Below are 17,605 nucleotides of genomic sequence, written 5' to 3'. Positions count from 1 at the left end.
TGACAGCCATGTGTCATGGGTCCTTAATAAACAAAACATTACTGGTCAATCTCCACACACCCAGATGAAGTCATATAGCTGGGAAGATGTTGTTGAGGAGATGTTTCACATGAAGGGTCATTTGATATGTTCAGCTCATAAAGTGTTGGTGGTCCTCACATTGTGCTTCAGTGTTTTTCTTGTGGTTAACATGAGTAACCTGTGACTAAATCTAGGCTATAGATAGAATTGTGCTGTTTTGAAATTAGTCACAATTGAATTCCTAATGTTTATTGTGAACCTTAAATAGAAATAGATTATTGTAACACGGCAGCTAAGGTTTCAATGTAACAGAGAAAGTAAACTACTGTACAAATATGAAATAGTAGGTTAGGTTTTACTGAATTTAGCATACTACCATGGTAACAGTGATCTGTATTCTGTCTGACTATCCCCTGTTCAGGCAGAAATACTATATAATCTCATTAGAGAGACATAATTGAGTCAAGTCCTCTCCTTCTCTCTGCCTCCTTTTCTAATGCCCGAAGATGTTTATCATAGTCGGATCATGTTTGAGTAATTCATTTGACTTTACTCTGCAAGCAAGACTGGTCAAGCAATAAGTAACTTTTCACTCATAAAAGTTGTTTGAGTCGGAAAAAACTACAATGGTTTCATAAATTCTTTCTCTCTTTTTGAAGACACCAAAGGTTTTGGTTACGTTTTTTCGCTACATTAGGTTGATTGAGACATTGTCAATTTGTTCCATTAAAAGACACTGGACCACATGTTTATTTTGATATGGCCTTTAAAGACTCATCCACCATTCATTCAGGGAGATCAACAAAAATGGAAAGCTGTCTGCCACATAGCAGTAAGGACTATTTCAGGAGGTGTTTAATGTGCTTGTAAAATCAAGGTCCGTGTTTTATGGCAAAGGAAGACAAAAACAACATTGGATGGACTGTACTAAATTCTACTCATTTGGCTGTGGCACAACACCGGTTTTAGATAACCCATTCTTTGCATAGGACATCAAGCTCACAATGACCTTTTACCTTGTGCTACTTCATCTTGGGTTAGGGTGGCTTTGAATTGCCCAAAAACATCAAAACACTGGACTAAAACTTAAGATTTCCATGGTGTGTAATATTGCTGTCTAGAGTAAGTTTGATTTCCACCACACACTATGACAGTCAGGAAGTCCTTCATGAGCTTTTAGACTTAAAGAACACATTCATGTGATGTGTGTTCAAGGAGCCCCCTTCTGTGACTGGGCTGGACATTGCAGACATGATTTCCAATACGACTACAATGATTTAAATGCGTGCAGAATTAAATAAAGATTTAAACATCTCACTCACCCAAAAACCAAATGAAGCAATCCATCCAATGCAATGTAAAAGAACACAGCTACAATTGTTCAGCAGACATAAGTGTTGTGTACCGCCATCTAGCAGCTGTTTTGTGTAACTAAAGAGTAATGCTGCATAGAATCAGGTTGCTAGAACAGATGAACAGAGGAACTGTGAAGCTTGGCGGGCAGTCATATCTGGGAAAAACGTTTTTTTTTTTATCAGTAACCGACAGTAACCTAAATGTGTTTTTCTCAACCGTGTAATGTCACTTAGTCTGTACCATTCAACTCTATTTACTAGAGTATCCGATTAACAATGATTTTGTGCAAACCATGTGCCAGGCGTATCAATCTGTAACAAACGTGATCATATGAATAATGTTATCCAAGAAAATCATGGATTGGAGATCCATGAGAAAATATGTATAGCTTCATTTTTTGCCATCTCCTTGGAACCTGCAAACAAAATCGCTAGCCCTCTGCTCTGACTGGGACGCTGATGCGCAGTAGTACACCATAATCAGTGGCGAGAACATGGAATAAACATGGCTCACAATAGAAGCTTTTTCATTGATGGTAAGAAGTAATTTTCAAAAAAAACGTTTCAATGTAGAGACTGTCATTGTGTTGCAACTGCTTAATCGGACCTATAACTGTATGATACAGTGTGATCAACAGTGTGCGTGCCAAAAATATGTGGTCCAATCGTTCAGAGACGAATTCGAAGGTAAAGCTAGCCGACTAGGCTAGCCAAGCTAGCTAGCTACCGTTAAGCTAATGTAGTCCAGCTTGTTTGGTCCTTTCAGCTGTACTTGAAATGGTTGTATTTTACTATTGATAAGATGCAGTATAGATCGACTACTTTGAGGTAAGCCATTTTTGTCAATGTCCGTTTCTAATGATTTACTACGCTTATATCACAAGCTGACATTTAATATGCACTAATAGCGGGCTACAGTACTGTAGCTAGTAACTAACACTTGGTTAGCTGGCGAATTAGCTAGCTAGAAGCTGCATAGTGCCGTGGTGCTTACTACTAGCTATCCAGACTATATATATGTGGCAGTGGGCATTGGTTTTGGAAGTGGCTGTTTACGTAAGCTTTTTGATATTAGTAATAGTCTAGAGGAAGAATTAACTTTTAGAAGGACAAATGCCGTTGTTCTAGTGATGCATGAGTGCAGTGCAACAGAAAATCCTTAATTAACCCTCGTGAAAGCCCATCATCAAGCAGCTGTCGATGAGATTTTGACTGTCAATGTAGGACAGGGATAGCAAGGCCCACACGCTTTGCAAACCTAGCTGACATTAGCTAAATAGCGCCCTGTTGGTCAGTAACGTTAGAGGCCCTTCAGCTAGCTGGTAAAGTTGATTCCCATCAGGTTTGGCCAATTTGAAAACTATGTAGCAACTACATAAATAAAAGTTACAATGAAGCCGACCACGACATCTATCTAGGAACATAGTTAAGCAAGATAGTCCTAGCTTAAGTTGCCATATAGCTCTATATAGGTTAAACAAAGTCAATGATTTACAAGCGAGTTGGACTAGCCTAGTTATGTTGTGGTCTGTCTTTATGTTCCTCGCTCAGCAAGCGGGATCGGGTAAAGGAGGACAAAGCAAGCATTTGCACAGTAATATTTGTGCCTGTTCCTTTGCCTTGATCATTATACCCAAGCTATGCAAAGTGTACTTTGCTCAAATCACGTAGCTACCGAATATTCTTCTAAATCGTTGACACAGAGCTCCACTGTGGAATGTGGCGTCTGTAATGTGGCGTTCCAGACAGCTTGGCTGAGTTGGGTGCGAAGCATGTCGATCTGCATAACCAATTAACCTAGTAACGGTATTTGGCCATGACAAACCGCCAGGAAGTGTATGTGTCTCTGAACCAAGAAGGGGGACAGGAAACTGCTGTTGACTGTAAATAAAGTAAATGATCTCTTAGCTACTAGATTTAAGCCATTAACAACACATATGCAATGGTGGATTCAGACTAGTTCTTGGGGAGTTTAGAAAAAGAAAGGCTCTAGTGGAGTAATTATGACTTTCGGGCTTGAAGGTGTCATACAAAACAAATTGGCCCCCCATGCATGCGATTGCGAATGATTTCCGATCTTGGGAGCCCAATTAACTTCAAGCCAGTATTTTTAAAGACTGTTTTTGATTCCACCACCCTCTTCACAGCTGACAATCTCTCCCATCTTTTCAGAGAAGGAGTTGCTGGCTGCCTTACAACACCTGCTCTGCTCTCAACCGTTTTCGGTTCTTTAGACCACATATATATTCCCTTTGATCATAAAAGAGCTGCCAGTCACCCTAGCTCCTCTCTACTGAAAACTCCACTCTGCCCAAGATTAATTGGTTTATGCTCCAGATCCAATGAGCCTTAAATGACTTAAGCATCAGTCCTGAATCAGGGTTTTCGCTTTCAAGTCTGTATAGATTTATAGAAGATATTTCAATCACCTTTGTGGATATGATGGATGAGATGTCTGGTGCGTGAGTAATCATGGCTGCTGATGGCATGGTGTGACCTCATGCCATGGCACTGATCTCAGTCTGGTTTGTATGTTCAAGCTCTGGATAGATCAGAGGCCAGGAGAGATGGAGGGTACACGCAGAACTGGAGCTTTTCTCTTTCTGATGACAGTGAAGAGGAAAGGAGACATGAGTAAGCACTTCTCCGGATCTCATTTCAGCACTCAACTGCGCTGCACTGCATCAATCCCCCCCCCCCAATCTCTCTCTCTCTCTCTCTCTCTCTCTCTCTCTCTCTCTCTCTCTCTCTGTCTGTGGAAGACCCCAATGCCATCTCTCCATTAGTATTCCCACCTGAACAACGGCCACTAGCTCAGCGATACAGACAAGGCTGCGCCCACACGCACACACACAGCCTGCATGCCAAGTCATTATTTTACCCACGATGCAGCGTTTTCTCTTTTATTCACCCGTAGTTGTGTTCACTGTCATTCCCCTCAATGAGTTGATAATGAATGCTGGGAATTGATCGTTTATTCTGTCACGTCCTCGCAACGTGTCATCACGCTACACACTTTGGCAAATGATGGTAAATAAAGCTTTTTCTTCCCCTCCACCTCCATATTTTTCTTTTTTGTCTCCCTCTCTTCTCGGTTTTCCTCCCAGCACTTCAGCGGGGACCATGGAGGAGTTGAGCAGCCGACAGCAACAGGCCCCTCCCGAGGGGAAGAAGGTATTCTACCTCTCTCAAGCCGGCTCTCTCGCCCCCTCATGACTCACAGCCGGGGCATTGTTGTTGCCGCGTCCCAGCGGGGCCCGCAGGCTATCTGCTGGGGCCACGGCGCCGGAGCCGTCTCTTCCAAAGCCTGCCTGGCACCACCTCACAAGGCAGCGTTCAGTACCCAGAGGACCTGGCTATCCACAGTCGGCAGCACGGGCCGTGGCTCCCCAGCAGGGAGGGAGGGGGTGGAGGGGCGGGAAGGGGTTTATCCTCAAAGGCTGGGCGGTTTTCGAGCGTTTGGGAAATGTGATGTTTCAGGGGCTGTCTTTGACTTGTTTTTATTTAACTCAATTTCTTTGTTAGCGTGTTTGCCGTTGTGCGCGTAGCAGGGGCGGACTGTTCAGAACGCACCCGTTTGATTGGTTTCTCTCTTTTTCTTGGTGTTTTCCAGTCGCCCACCCTCAGACACTTCTCAGCGGATCCTCTGAGAACCTATGAAAACAGGCCAAATAGTCACATGAGGACGTACAACAAGAGGCTCAAGTATGGCACCCGCCTCGCACGCGTCTGCACAACCCAAAAGGGAAACCACCAGTGGCGTTCAGCAGGATTCTCACCCGCGTCCTCTCTTGTCTTCCAGCGAAGCGCCCCTCGCATTAGCAACGCCGTCGCCGATGCCTAACAGAACCAACTATCTCATCCTCAGCCCCTCTCCGTCACAAGGAGTGGTCTTACAAGGGAGACACTTTCAGCACGCCAATGCCCATAGCCCGATGAGGAAGCCGGTCCAAAGGTAGGAACAACAAAGACGTGTGGATGTAACTGCGTCCCTCTCATGAGGGGATTTGCAATCTCACAGTATTGATCGGTAGTCTGGAATCGATTCCAAGAGCATACTCTGTCCAGAAAAATGTTCTTCTGAAACCTCACCCTGACTGGGCTGTACTACAAACGTCGTTTTTGCATTTTGTCACCTTCTTCTTTGCGGTCATGAAAGGAATGTGTCAGTGTGTAGAATACATGTGTGCCTCCATTTCTTGTAAACACTTCTACTTAAATGTTTGGGCTTGTTTGTCAGCTTTTGATTTTCACTGGCTGTTTTTCTTTTTGTTGGTCTGTTAGTTTCTCTCCACCCCAAAGCAGCCTTGACTTGAAGGAAAGGTAAGAATGGCCATTCACTGGATTTGCCCTTCAATGCTTTTTCACCAGTGCTTCCAATAGGGTTTCATTTTGTGCTGTAGCCAGACCAGTGATAATGATGTCTTGTCCGCACTGCTCTATTCCTGTACCTACCAACATTTGTACTGATACCATATGTGCTGCATCATTTCCATATGAGAGATATTTAGCTGTATTGAAGCATTCAACCCTCCCCCAATCTCTCTTAACCCCAAAAAAACGCCCTGGCCCTTTAGCTTGCCGCTGCTGGGAAAGGCCTCATCTACAAACAAAGAATTAGCTTTGTGAAAGCGATAGTTCTGAAGGGGACTCCCGGTGTCTTTGCTTCTCCTCAGAAACGACTTCTTCACAGCCACCCCACAGATCCAGTCAGTGGAGGTAGACAGCATCATCCTCACCTGTCCCGAGGTCCCAGGTACGCGGCACAGGCCTCCTCGTCCACCATGTCGGTGCTCTCTCTCTCTCTGTCTCTCTCTCTCTCTCTCTCTCTGTGTCTCTCTCTGTGTCTCTCTCTCCTTCTTCTCTCAGGCATGCAAACTCCTCACCTTTAGGCGAGACTCACCTTTTTGAAACCGAAATGGGTCACCCACGTGATTTGTGCAGATCCGATGAGAAAATATTTGGGAGGGGGGTTGGGGGTCGTGGCCATTGCAACTTTACAACTGGCTCTGGAACCAATCGTCACTCCTACAGCCTAAACCTCACAGCCAGTCAGGGGCAGAGTGGGGAGAGGTTTTCTACATTGATCTAGCCTCTTCATTTTGCTCTCAAAGTGCACTAGATTGATGCTTTTAACTTTAAAACTTAAAAAACAATGTTTTTCCGGGGGACCATAGCCGTATTGTTCTCACCTGTTTTTACGCCTGACCTGTTTGCATGTCTGTTCTCTCCACGCTAAACTTCCTGCATGCGAGTACAGAGTGTCCTAGGGGAGTATTTGGGAGTATCTCCCCCCCATCTGGATGTGATGTGCCACTGGGGTTAAGGCGGGGTGGGGGCGTCCGTGCGTGCGTGTGTTGTGTGTGTTGCTCCGTGTGACAGCCAACTGGGTGTCTTTCTGCGGGGCTCGATCTGGGCTGAGCCTCCTGCCTGGTCTGCCAAAAAAAAAGTGTGTGGGGGGGGGGGGGGGATGCAGCCCTCTCCGCTTAATCCACAAAGCTCCTGCTGGAGGAGAGAACGCCTGGCCGCCGCAGACGAGCTACGGGGAGGACACGATGCGCACACACACTCGCTCACACGCACACGCTCACACACACTCGCTCACACACACTCGCTCACACACACTCGCTCACACACTCTGGGGCACGGTTAATGAAGCTGCAGGGCGAAAATCTGGGAATGATTACACGCTGTGGCGAAAAGGTGACCTTGGCGTAGCGCTTGCACCCCCGTGGTAAAGTTCTCCTTGAGGCGGGTTCACTTCGCCGCCCAGCGCTTTGCTCGTGGCCGTGTGGTTCTCCGCGCGCGGAGGTCCTTCCCCCTCCCCCGCCCATCCAATCTCCTGGCTAAAACCGCATGCCGTCTTTTGTTTCCTGTCTTGATTTACGTTTGACACATTTAGCAGAAGCCTCCCCCCCCCCCCAGTGATGGATAAACAGTACATCATGTAAGTGCAGCGGATAATCAAGGAGTAGAAGGGTGCAGTTCAAACAGTTGTTTCAGTAGCTCGAGCCAAGGAACGGGCTGCGTTTTAGTCAGGCGCGGTGCAACAAGAACGCCATCTCAGCTACGACATTAGATCACTCTGATGATATAAACAGGGAAGGGAAAAAAAACCCCCGAAGAGCATCCTTTCAGCGCCACATCTTTCATTTTGTGTCTCCCTTTTAGAAGAGAGCCTGAACATCAAACGGCGCCTGCTGCTGAAGCGGAGGCCTTCAGACCCCAAGGAGACCTGCTGTTGCTTTCCGGCCAAACCCGTCGAGGTGAGAAGGAATGCGAGTCGTCTTAGACTGAAAGAGCTGGGAGTCCCTGCCTGGGCCAATAGGATTGGTATGGGGGGGTGAAAGGTCGGCCTGTTTGCCGTTCTGCCGTATGAGAGGACGCTAACCCTGGAATCTTGCACTCCTCCCTCCCCCTCCCCCACTCCCCTCTCATGGTCAACAGTCCGACCTTTCGGTAAGCCACACCTACAGCTTGTAACCAGAGATAGTTTCTGGTTGTTGTGTTTCCTTCCCTGGACGTTGTGTTTCAACAGTACGAGCGCTTTTGATCATCGGGTTCCCCTTCACAGTCGTTTGAGCCTGTTGCCGCCTGGGCACTAACCCCCCTCCCCTCCCGACCACAGCCCCTGCGCCCCAGCGAGTACCTCACGGTGTGCGGAAAGTGCGGCGAGCGCAGCGAGGACCACGCCAAGTGTCAAAGCTGCGGCCACGCCTTGAGCCCAGAGTCGCCCCGCCACGCTCACGTCCTCCCCGTCCAGCCGGCCTCGCCCGCCCCCAGACCCCCTGTCCAGCCCCAGCCCTCCTCCCCGGGCCCCCACAGCTGCCAGTCGGGGAAGAGCTTCTACGGCGCGGCCTCCACCATGAGGGCCCCGCGCATGGACGTGGTGCCGGTCCGCATCACCCGGGGCAACATGCTGCAGCCAATCAACGGGAGGCCCTCGGGGCTGGCCACCACCACCACCAGCTGCTGCGGAGCCAGGGTCTCCAGCAAGGGGAAGAGGTCCGCGGCCGCCAGGCAGCTCGAGCTCAACGACCCCAGTAAGTCCCTGGGTGTGACCTGGCCCAGCTTCCTGGTCCACTCATTCCCCCCCCCCCTCCCCCCATCCCCTGCTCTCCTTTGGCATGACTCGCAACCTGGAAATCGTAGAACAGTTTGTGTTCTGTGTGAGAGTAGGCCGGTATGAAGACGGTTTGGTCGTTTCGCGAACCGCAAACTACCGAGGCAGCTGTTTTTAAAAGCTGTTTCTCTTGATTGCCCTTCTGTGGCACGTTTACATCGGCTTGCAAACACAGGTGTGATTTCACACCGTGCAAAAGGAATTGTGCAAACATTGAATTCTGCCGCAGTAATACTGTATATTCAGAGAATGCAGGAGGGAGACTCATTATGTATCGTGCGGGGGTTAATGTCAGCTATTTGGCGGATATACCTTATTTTCCATGTTTGTTGTTGTGTGAGTAGCCCAGTGCAGGGAGTAATGGCTACCGCCGTGCGTTTCAGTCGTCCTGTCCAGCGACGACGACGAGGAGGAAGCGGACAACGCCAGCACGGGAAGCGTGAACCGCCTGGACAGCGTGTCCCCACGGCCCGCCGACTCGGCGCACTCCTCGCCGGCGCCCTCCGGCGGGAAGGTGGAGGCGGCGGTGAAGAGCAGCGCGGAGCTGGAGGAGATCACCTCCGACTTCTTCGCCGACATCGACACGAAAATCTCAATACCCAGGAAACCCTGCATGAAGGACCAGGCAAGTGATGGAAACCTGAGTCGCTGGGTTCAATTGAAAAATGAACTCGTTTTGCTTTGTCACACCGCCCAGTGTCAAATATTTAGCTGATATTGGGTTGTTCGCTTGTTCATCATCAGTACATAGTGCTCAGTGAGTGGGAAGCTGTTGGCTGGTCTCACGGCATACTCAGACGGTTCACTTTGGCCTAATTGAACCACTGACAGAACACCCTTGAGAACTCGGTGTTCCTGAACCGTGTCGTGGATGGAAACCTTACTGGCTCTGCAGCAGTTTGTTTAAGTTTTGTTTAAGGGTGAGCGTTTGCCCACCGGCTTCTTCTGCAGCCGTTCTAGTAAACCCAGAATAGAATATTACAACCTACAATGAATACCCTTTTTCCTGGTGGAAAAGAATGCATTCTATTCTTAGAGCAATGACAACAAGACATTTCTGATAGAGTGGCCTTAACATAACGTACTGTCCACCTCCCTCATTAGATTCTCGTTTGTAAACTAGAGCCTCTGTTTCATTTTCCAGTTCTGTAACCACGCACCCGACGACACCACCCTGAAGAAAAAGCCCAAAATGGCGCTGGATAGCATCATCCTGGAGTGCCGGAGCTTGCGCGTCGGGACGCTCCGCAGGATGGTCACCAAGCCCGCCATCGTAAGCTGCCCCGCCCCTTCTCACACCGTCTCCCAGGAGACGCTCAGGGCTGCAAACGAGCCTGGCTGGATGGAAGCGCTGGAGTAATGACCCCCCCCCCCCCCCTCTCTCTTCTTGTTTTTCAGTTCTCCGTCGATCACATCCATCTGGAAACGGAAGGTGAGTAGCATGCGTCGTTACGGAGACGCCCGGTGTGTGTGTTGTCGTGTCAATCGTTTTATTTCACACCCTGACGGCGGCGGCTTGTGGAGATGGAATTTGCGGTCCGGGTAACAACATCCAATCATTTCCACCGTAAAATACACCGATACAGACGCCTCGCATCGTGCCTCGTCATCCTCGACGACGTTTGGTCGCCAATAAATATCAGAACACCCGCCTTGGCGTTGCATGCTGGGTAATGCGGTTCTCTGGGTTTTCTCGGCGGCGGCGGCAGGGCCTGAGGTGGACGTGCTGGAGAAGGTGAGCCTGCGGGCGTCGGAGCTGACCAGCTGTGAGTGGTGCAGCGTGAGGAAGCTGCCCGTGCTGTTCTTCCAGACCACCCAGGAGGAGTGCCGGCGGCTCCGCACGCAGCTCAACATGTCCCGGCAGAACGGCGGCCTGTGGTACGACTGCTGTGGGGACCGTGAGTGACCGCCGCTGCTCTGAACGCACAGACAGACAGACACACAGACAGACACACAGACAGACACACAGACAGACACACAGACAGACACACAGACAGACACACAGACAGACACACAGACAGACACACAGACAGACACACAGACAGACACACAGACAGACACACAGACAGACACACAGACAGACAGACAGACAGACAGACACACAGACAGACAGACAGACAGACAGACAGACACACAGACAGACAGACAGACAGACAGACAGACACACAGACAGACAGACAGACAGACAGACACACAGACAGACAGACAGACACACAGACAGACAGACACACAGACAGATACACAGACACACAGACAGATACACAGACAGATACACAGACACACAGACAGATACACAGACACACAGACAGATACACAGACAGATACACAGACACACAGACAGATACACAGACACACAGACAGATACACAGACACACAGACAGATACACAGACACACACACAGACACAGACAGACAGACAGACACACACACAGACAGACAGGACGCTCTGCGCAGGCCATGTAGCATTTAGCTTCGTTGCTGGAGCAGAAATGATCTTTTACTTCTACAATAAAAGGATTATCTCTACAGATTTTTTTTGTTGTTGCAATTATTTTAGTAAATTAAAGATAAACTGTATCATGTAACTATGCACGCAGTACAAAACATGGCATCACTGACATTTTGTGTTGTGATGTTTTAACAATGGGGAAGCTGGATTCTCCTGACCTGAAATAAGTTTGAAATCATTTGTCTTTAGCTCCGTTGAATAGGAAGTGCATAGATGGATGAATCCGCCGATTAGCAACAAATTAGCTTCTGTTAAAACAATCGCCACTATGTACCTACACGGTTCCTGGAATCCCCTACCCCCCCGCCACAGGGTCCGATGAGAAGTACATCGTCTTGATCTTCGAGAACGGACTGCTGATCCACGAGCAGATGATCCTGGAGGACATCTTGGTGGAGATCGGCCGGGCCAACAACCTGACCGACTTCCCCACCAAGCTCTCCTTCGACGAGGCCAACATCCGCCTGGTGAATTACAACAAAGCCACCAAGGAGAAGGAGGAGAAGGTGGTCGCGGGCTCGGGGGTTCCATGGATTACATTTCTCGACTCAAATCTGTATTCATATGTGACATTTTTGTGTTCTTCTTCTTGTTCGTTTCTCATGGTCTTTAACCGGCGTCTCTCCCCCTTCCTCCCCCTCTCGTGCAGGGCAAGCCGGCGGGCAAGCCCCCCGCCCCGGTGCTCAAACGCACGCGCATGGCCACGCGCCAGCACTCCAGCATGTTCTTTGACGACGAGGAGGACGACATGGCGGAGCTCCAACCCACCTTCACCGGACCAATCATAAAGTAGGGGGGGGTTCTCGAACACGCTCTCTCTCTCTTTTGTGTGTGTGTGCCGCCGTGCCTTTTCCCGTTTCCTTGACGAGTCGTCGTTTCGCCGTGTTTGTTTTTTGCGTGTTCCAGGCTGATGGTGTACCCCCCTCCGCCAGCCAAGGGAGGCATCACGGTGACGAACGAAGACCTCCACTGCCTTCACGATGGAGAGTTCCTCAATGACGTCATCATCGACTTTTATTTAAAGTGAGAGCCCTCCCGCCCCTTTTTCGATCCTCTGGGCCCGGCGTCTCCAACCCTGGCCCATCAGAGCCCACTGTCCTGGATGTTTTGACACGTTTCTGTATGCCAGTAGCGAACCGTGACTCTTAAACCTTGGCCCTCTGATTTAAATTACTCGTCAGGAAAAAAACACAAGATACAGCGCGCACAGCATTAAGGCCTATTGTGTTGGTCATTAAGCACTATTTGAGCCAGTCCTTGCGGCACTATTCACGTAATTGTGCACAATGACGTTGCGTTGGTACCTACAGATTGATTCTGCACAACACTATAACATATAGGTAGGTTCTCAAAAGCTTTGGTTTTCTGCACAAAATACAATTCTGGTGTAGGTCTTCCTTTGCCGATTAACTCCAACTTCTCATTAAAAGTTAACCCAGCAAATAACAAATATAGAGCATCTAGAGCATAACAAACATGAAACAATGTCCTCCTCACTAGCAGGAACGTTACTCGCAGCTTCACTTGTGAAGTGGACAAACAGGGTAGCTAGTTTATAGGCTTGTGATCGCGTTTCTCCGTTCCCACAGCGGGCGGAACTTGTCATAAAGTTAGCGATAACAAGGCCCACCCATTTACAGGGAAGATATGATTGGTCAATTTTACTGTCAATGGAAATTAGTCTTTCATTGATTTTCTATCAAACGGCCCTCTGTAAAATTCCTAGCTGGACCACCAATCACAGAGCTAGCTGCATAGCATTTTCCTCCCAACAACGGAGGCAGCAAAATTCTGATAGGGTGACAAAACAGGATTTTTTCATTTAACTCTTCACATTACAACATAAACTGAATAGGGCAGGATTGAAGGGGTTTATTTCAGAAACAGTGTCAATTTATGGATTGATAAAATACAATTATAACAGATGACTTTTAAAATATATATAGAATATATTAGGCCCTCTGTGAGGGCCAAGAGGGCCCTGACGGTTCCCCACTGCTGTACGCTTAACGCACCTGATTCAAATGGACGGGTCGTTTTCAGGCTTCTGCGGAGCTCGGTAACGGCCTATCCGTTTGAATCGGGTGTCCCGGAGCTGGGAAACGTGGAAAACATTGAGCACAGCGGGGCCCTGAGGACCAGGGTTGAAGACCACAGCTCTGGGGGGCCATTGTATATCTATATTGTCCTCTCTGAAAAATGCAAAAGAGGCTTCCTCGTGTCCTAACTACGGTGGCCTCTGAGGGATCATAACGTTGTTTATTTACCATCGGGGGGTGGGTTTTTTGTGGTGTCCTTTGCAGATACTTGGTCTTGGAGAAGTTGAAGAGAGAGGAAGCTCAGAGGAGTCACGTGTTCAGCTCCTTCTTCTACAAGAGGCTCAACCAGAGGGAGAGGAGGAGCCTCCCTGACACCACTCACCTGCCGTGAGTATGGCCCGTCCCCCTGTCCCCCCGTCGGCGTGACGCCAGCGTTTCGGCAGGAAACTCGCTTTGCTGCAAGTCGCTAACGCTGCACTACGGTTTCCTCCCTCCCCCCTCGGTCGCCAGGATACAGAAGAGAAAGCACAACCGCGTGAAGACATGGACCCGGCACGTGGATCTGTTCCAGAAAGACTTCATTTTTGTTCCCATCAACGAGTCGTGAGTCTCCTTCAAAGTCCCCCTGGCAAAATCTGGGCGTTCGTGGCTCAGTTTGTCTCAATTTCAGAGATTTTCATACAGAACATATGAAAAATGTCTAAAACTCCTCACTTCTGTTTCAGAGCCCACTGGTACTTGGCAGTGATCTGCTTCCCCGGGCTGCAAGGTCCTCAGTATGAACCCAACCCCATGTACCAGGGCCCGGCATCAGCCGCATGCTCCACCCAAGCCCCAGGCCCGGCTCCATGCCCCACTCCAGGCCTGGGGCTGGAGGAAAGCTTCCCGGATCACTGCAGGCCACTGTCCCCTGAGAGGGACGACTTCCTGGAGACTTCTGATGACCCCCCTGCCAACGAAGCCTTATTGGAGGCTCACTCCAACAGCAACCAGCCAAAGGGGGCTTCGGCCTCTACTGAGGGGGGACAAGAGCCTCCACACACCCCCGGAACCAGGAACAACGGACAGACTGAAGCCCAGCCACAATATACAGGTGAGTTACAGTCACACACCTCCCAGGATAACGTCTGGACACAGGTGAGCAATCAGAACCGACGTCATTGGCTATTTTTCCTCCCCGTCCCCAACATGTCTTTCAGATGGTTTGCACAGGATCAGTGTGAGTTACGGATCGGGGAATGGGAACAATGACAGCTGCGCCTTTTCTGACGACCAAAGCTCCTGTCAGGTAGTGCTGCTTCCATGACGTCGTTGCCCAATAACAGCCGGTGACTGATGTCACGTGTGTTTTCTTAACAATTCGAATTCCCTAGGTCTCAATGATAATCTTTTTTCCTCTATTCCTGTCCAGGATGAGTGTAGTGAGGATGGTGGCCTTGCTGACGATTCTCTCAACCAGGAGAGCTCAGGGTGGACCTCCAGACCCACCTTGTGCAAACAGTGGGTTGAATGTTGTTTTATCTGTGTGCCACCAGGTGGCACTATCGCACTATCACCTTTTCGGCCTTGATTTGATTTACAGTGAATGACTTTCACCGTGAAGGTATTTGCTCGTGCAGATTCAACGACAGTTGTAAGGAGTAATCAAGTTTTGCTTTCAGGCCTTGTATTCTCATCATGGACTCTCTGCGTGGTCCTGCCAGGTCCACGGTTGTGAAAACCTTGAGAGAGTAAGTGACCTTCATGCTGAACATGGGACGCTCCGCTGTGTCTAAAGATGGTGGGAACATAGTGTGTGTGTGTGTGTGTGTGGCTGCAGGTACCTGGAGGTGGAATGGGAGGCGAGGAAAGGAAGCCAGCGGAGCTTTGGGAAGGACGTGATGAAGGGCTCGAGCCCTCGAGTGCCTCAGCAGGACAACTTCAGCGACTGTGGAGTGTACATCCTGCAGTATGTGGAAAGCTTCTTTGAGGTGAGAGCAGAGGTCGGACCGGACAGTCAGCACACTAGCCCAAAAAGCTTTGGTGATGTGGAGCATTAAATGTGCTTTGATTGTCACCGCGTAGTTATTTGGAAACTCCAGAGTATATATTTTTTTATATGAACCACGATTGTCTTTAATATATTTAGTACATTTAGCAGACGCTCTTATGCAGAGCGACTTACAGTAAGTACTGGGACATTCCCCCAAGGCCAGTAGGGTGAAGTGCCTTGCCCAAGGACACAACGGCATTTGGCACGGACGGGAATCGAACCAACAACCTTCTGATTAATAGCCCGACTCCCTAACCGCTCAGCCATATGACTCTCAGTGAACTAACAATAATCCTTTTTCATTGATGTCGCCACGCAGAATCCACTTCCTAGTTTTCATCTCCCCGTCAACCTGTCGGAGTGGTTCCCACAGCAACGGATGAAGACCAAGCGTGAGGAGATTAAGGAGCTCATCCGGAAGATCCAAACTCAACAGGAACTGGACAAGAAGGAGGCGGCCCAGGGCTCGGCCACGGGCTCCCCCCAGGAGCAGGACCGGGGGAAGGATGGTGATGTGGACACTGGGTCAGAGCCCTCCTGCCAGCCCCTCAGTTGAACTGGCGCTGCTCTGCTCTGACACATTGGTCCTGTTGGGCCTGGTCTGGCCCGGCCTTCTAAGGTCTGAGCGGCAGCCTCCCTGGAGCCAATCATGATTGTACGCTGCTCCGGATGACTCCTCCATTTCGCTGCAGAACTGTCCTGTTCCTTCCATTACCTACAATTAAAAAAACAAGACCTTTTAAATTTGTATTTGAATAAAAGATGTACATTCGCTGGAGTTTTTTCGCTGCCTTTGTAATTGACCGTTTTTGATGCGCTGTTGAGTGATCCGTTAAGTTATGGTTTCAAAGATGCTCCTTTTTGAAGGACAATCTGTGCAGAACATACTGCTCTGCTCTTGCATCTTATTTGGTATGCTTCTGAGATGTTTGCTGAGTTTGTGATATTGTTGTCGTTTGTAAATTATATCCACCCGTCTGGAAAATATATCATTTTCAAAGTCTCAGTCCCTCATCAGTTAAGTAAATGTTAAAGTGTTGTTATGTCATTTTTTGATGTGAGCGGATGGATCTTCAGCATTAAATGAACTGATGCAAGAGCACACATTTTGCCTTTTTATCCTGAGGAGCCTCCTATTCATTCTCCTTTTGGAATCTATCCTGCTTTGAAATCTTCTCGTGGTCCTTCGCATATAACAGCAGTAAATTGTTTAAGAACAGTTTGCATCACGGTTTGAATTCCATATCTTCTGGTGGTAAGTTCAAATCCCCCCTGTACATGGCTTTGGATTGAAGCACCTAGTAAATTATGATATTAAGGTAAACCCACAATCCTACAAGCCAATCTTCTAATCAGACAAACCAATCCCAGGCTCTCATGCATTTCAACAATTTATCACGCTGAGAAGTAAGGCATGGGCGTATCCAGCCCTATTTTGGAGCCCCCCCAAAAGTTTCATTAGCCCTCCCCAAAAAATATTAGAAATATATAAATTGTACAAATGTCTTCATATTTACAATTTAAATCTGTTCATTTCTTTTCCTAAAACCCACTAGAGGACACTATTTAAAAGGATATTTAAAAGAATGTATTCTGGGGAAACATGCCCACAGACCTACCTAGTTTTGCTGGGTCACAGGAAAAATAATTGGTTTTATCCAGGGGCTTAGCTCCCCCAAAAGTGGGAACCTAGTTTCGCCCCTGAAGTAAGGGAACTTGTCCCGCTTAATACAATTAATGGACGAGTTGCAGATTTCTGCCAAGTTGATAGTTGTCTAGAATTAAACAATTGTAAGCCAGCTAATCAGAAACATCACCAGCAAACTTTTGATAAACTTGAGACCCCTGCAAAAGGTGGAGTAGAGTTACCTTATTACATCCAAACAAAGATGTTCTGCAGTGTTTTTGTCCAAATACAGTTTTTACTTCACTAATACAGTCCTTTTTTGGCTGTTAAGATGGCTCCAGTTGAGAAGACAAACCAATGATTGAGGCAGAAAGACTCAGTAGTAGTGACTACTTGATACTTTATTACACGATACAATTCATGTTTTGGCATAATGGTTCTGCTCGCAGCGGCTGCCTGCCGCACCCAACAGAGACACCATCTCGGCATCCAAGCAGAGAGCAGCGATGCATTCCCCAATACCCAAGGGTGGAGGCGGGGGAGGTGGAGGCAGCACATTGAAACAGAGCATCCTGTGTCGCACTAAGCAATGCAGAGTGCAGTAATAACCTGTTTATATAGCCCGCCCTGCAAAGGTGTTCCCCGACTGCGTGATATGGTGAGATGCTGGTGACGCGCTAAGAGCTTTCATAGTTTCCACTTCTTTGTGAGTAACTTCTCTCCCGGATGCAAATTGCACATCTGAAGACGTTCATTTAACCCAAACAAAGAGCAACTTTATATTACAGACACACAGCAGGTTATGTAATAGTCTAATGCAGGGGTGTCAGACTCATTTTAGTTAAGGGGCCAAATACTGCCCACTTTGATCTCAAGTGGGCCAGACCAGTAAATTCATAG

General features: G+C 48.4%; 1 protein-coding gene across 4 annotated transcripts; it reads left to right on the top strand.

Annotated features, from left to right (window-relative positions):
• The first annotated feature begins 1,503 nt into the window (after positions 1-1,503).
• On the top strand, positions 1,504-15,850 carry LOC146286874 (sentrin-specific protease 6-like). Of its 4 annotated transcripts, none has more exons than XM_084699456.1 (24): positions 1,504-1,912; positions 3,917-4,010; positions 4,484-4,550; positions 4,990-5,081; positions 5,179-5,331; positions 5,661-5,699; positions 6,053-6,132; positions 7,548-7,642; positions 8,005-8,419; positions 8,883-9,124; positions 9,644-9,772; positions 9,898-9,931; positions 10,209-10,397; positions 11,320-11,474; positions 11,657-11,796; positions 11,914-12,030; positions 13,311-13,433; positions 13,557-13,649; positions 13,772-14,139; positions 14,246-14,334; positions 14,458-14,546; positions 14,708-14,776; positions 14,866-15,016; positions 15,398-15,850. In XM_084699456.1, exons 1-24 carry the CDS (start codon positions 1,882-1,884, stop codon positions 15,632-15,634), a joined length of 3,291 nt encoding a protein of 1,096 aa, XP_084555582.1. In that variant the 5' UTR covers positions 1,504-1,881; the 3' UTR covers positions 15,635-15,850. The 4 variants fall into 4 exon arrangements, with proteins under 4 accessions (XP_084555582.1, XP_084555581.1, XP_084555584.1 ...); XM_084699455.1 differs by having other exon boundaries at positions 11,320-11,513; XM_084699457.1 differs by lacking the exon at positions 1,504-1,912 and adding an exon at positions 1,967-2,204 and having other exon boundaries at positions 11,320-11,513.
• Positions 15,851-17,605: the final 1,755 nt, after the last annotated feature.

This window comes from Hypomesus nipponensis, chromosome 6 (genome assembly GCF_054491055.1).
Source record: "Hypomesus nipponensis isolate SF chromosome 6, ASM5449105v1, whole genome shotgun sequence".
In the NCBI taxonomy this organism is placed as follows: Eukaryota; Metazoa; Chordata; class Actinopteri; order Osmeriformes; family Osmeridae; genus Hypomesus; species Hypomesus nipponensis.
This window is presented reverse-complemented; position numbering and strand designations above follow the sequence as displayed.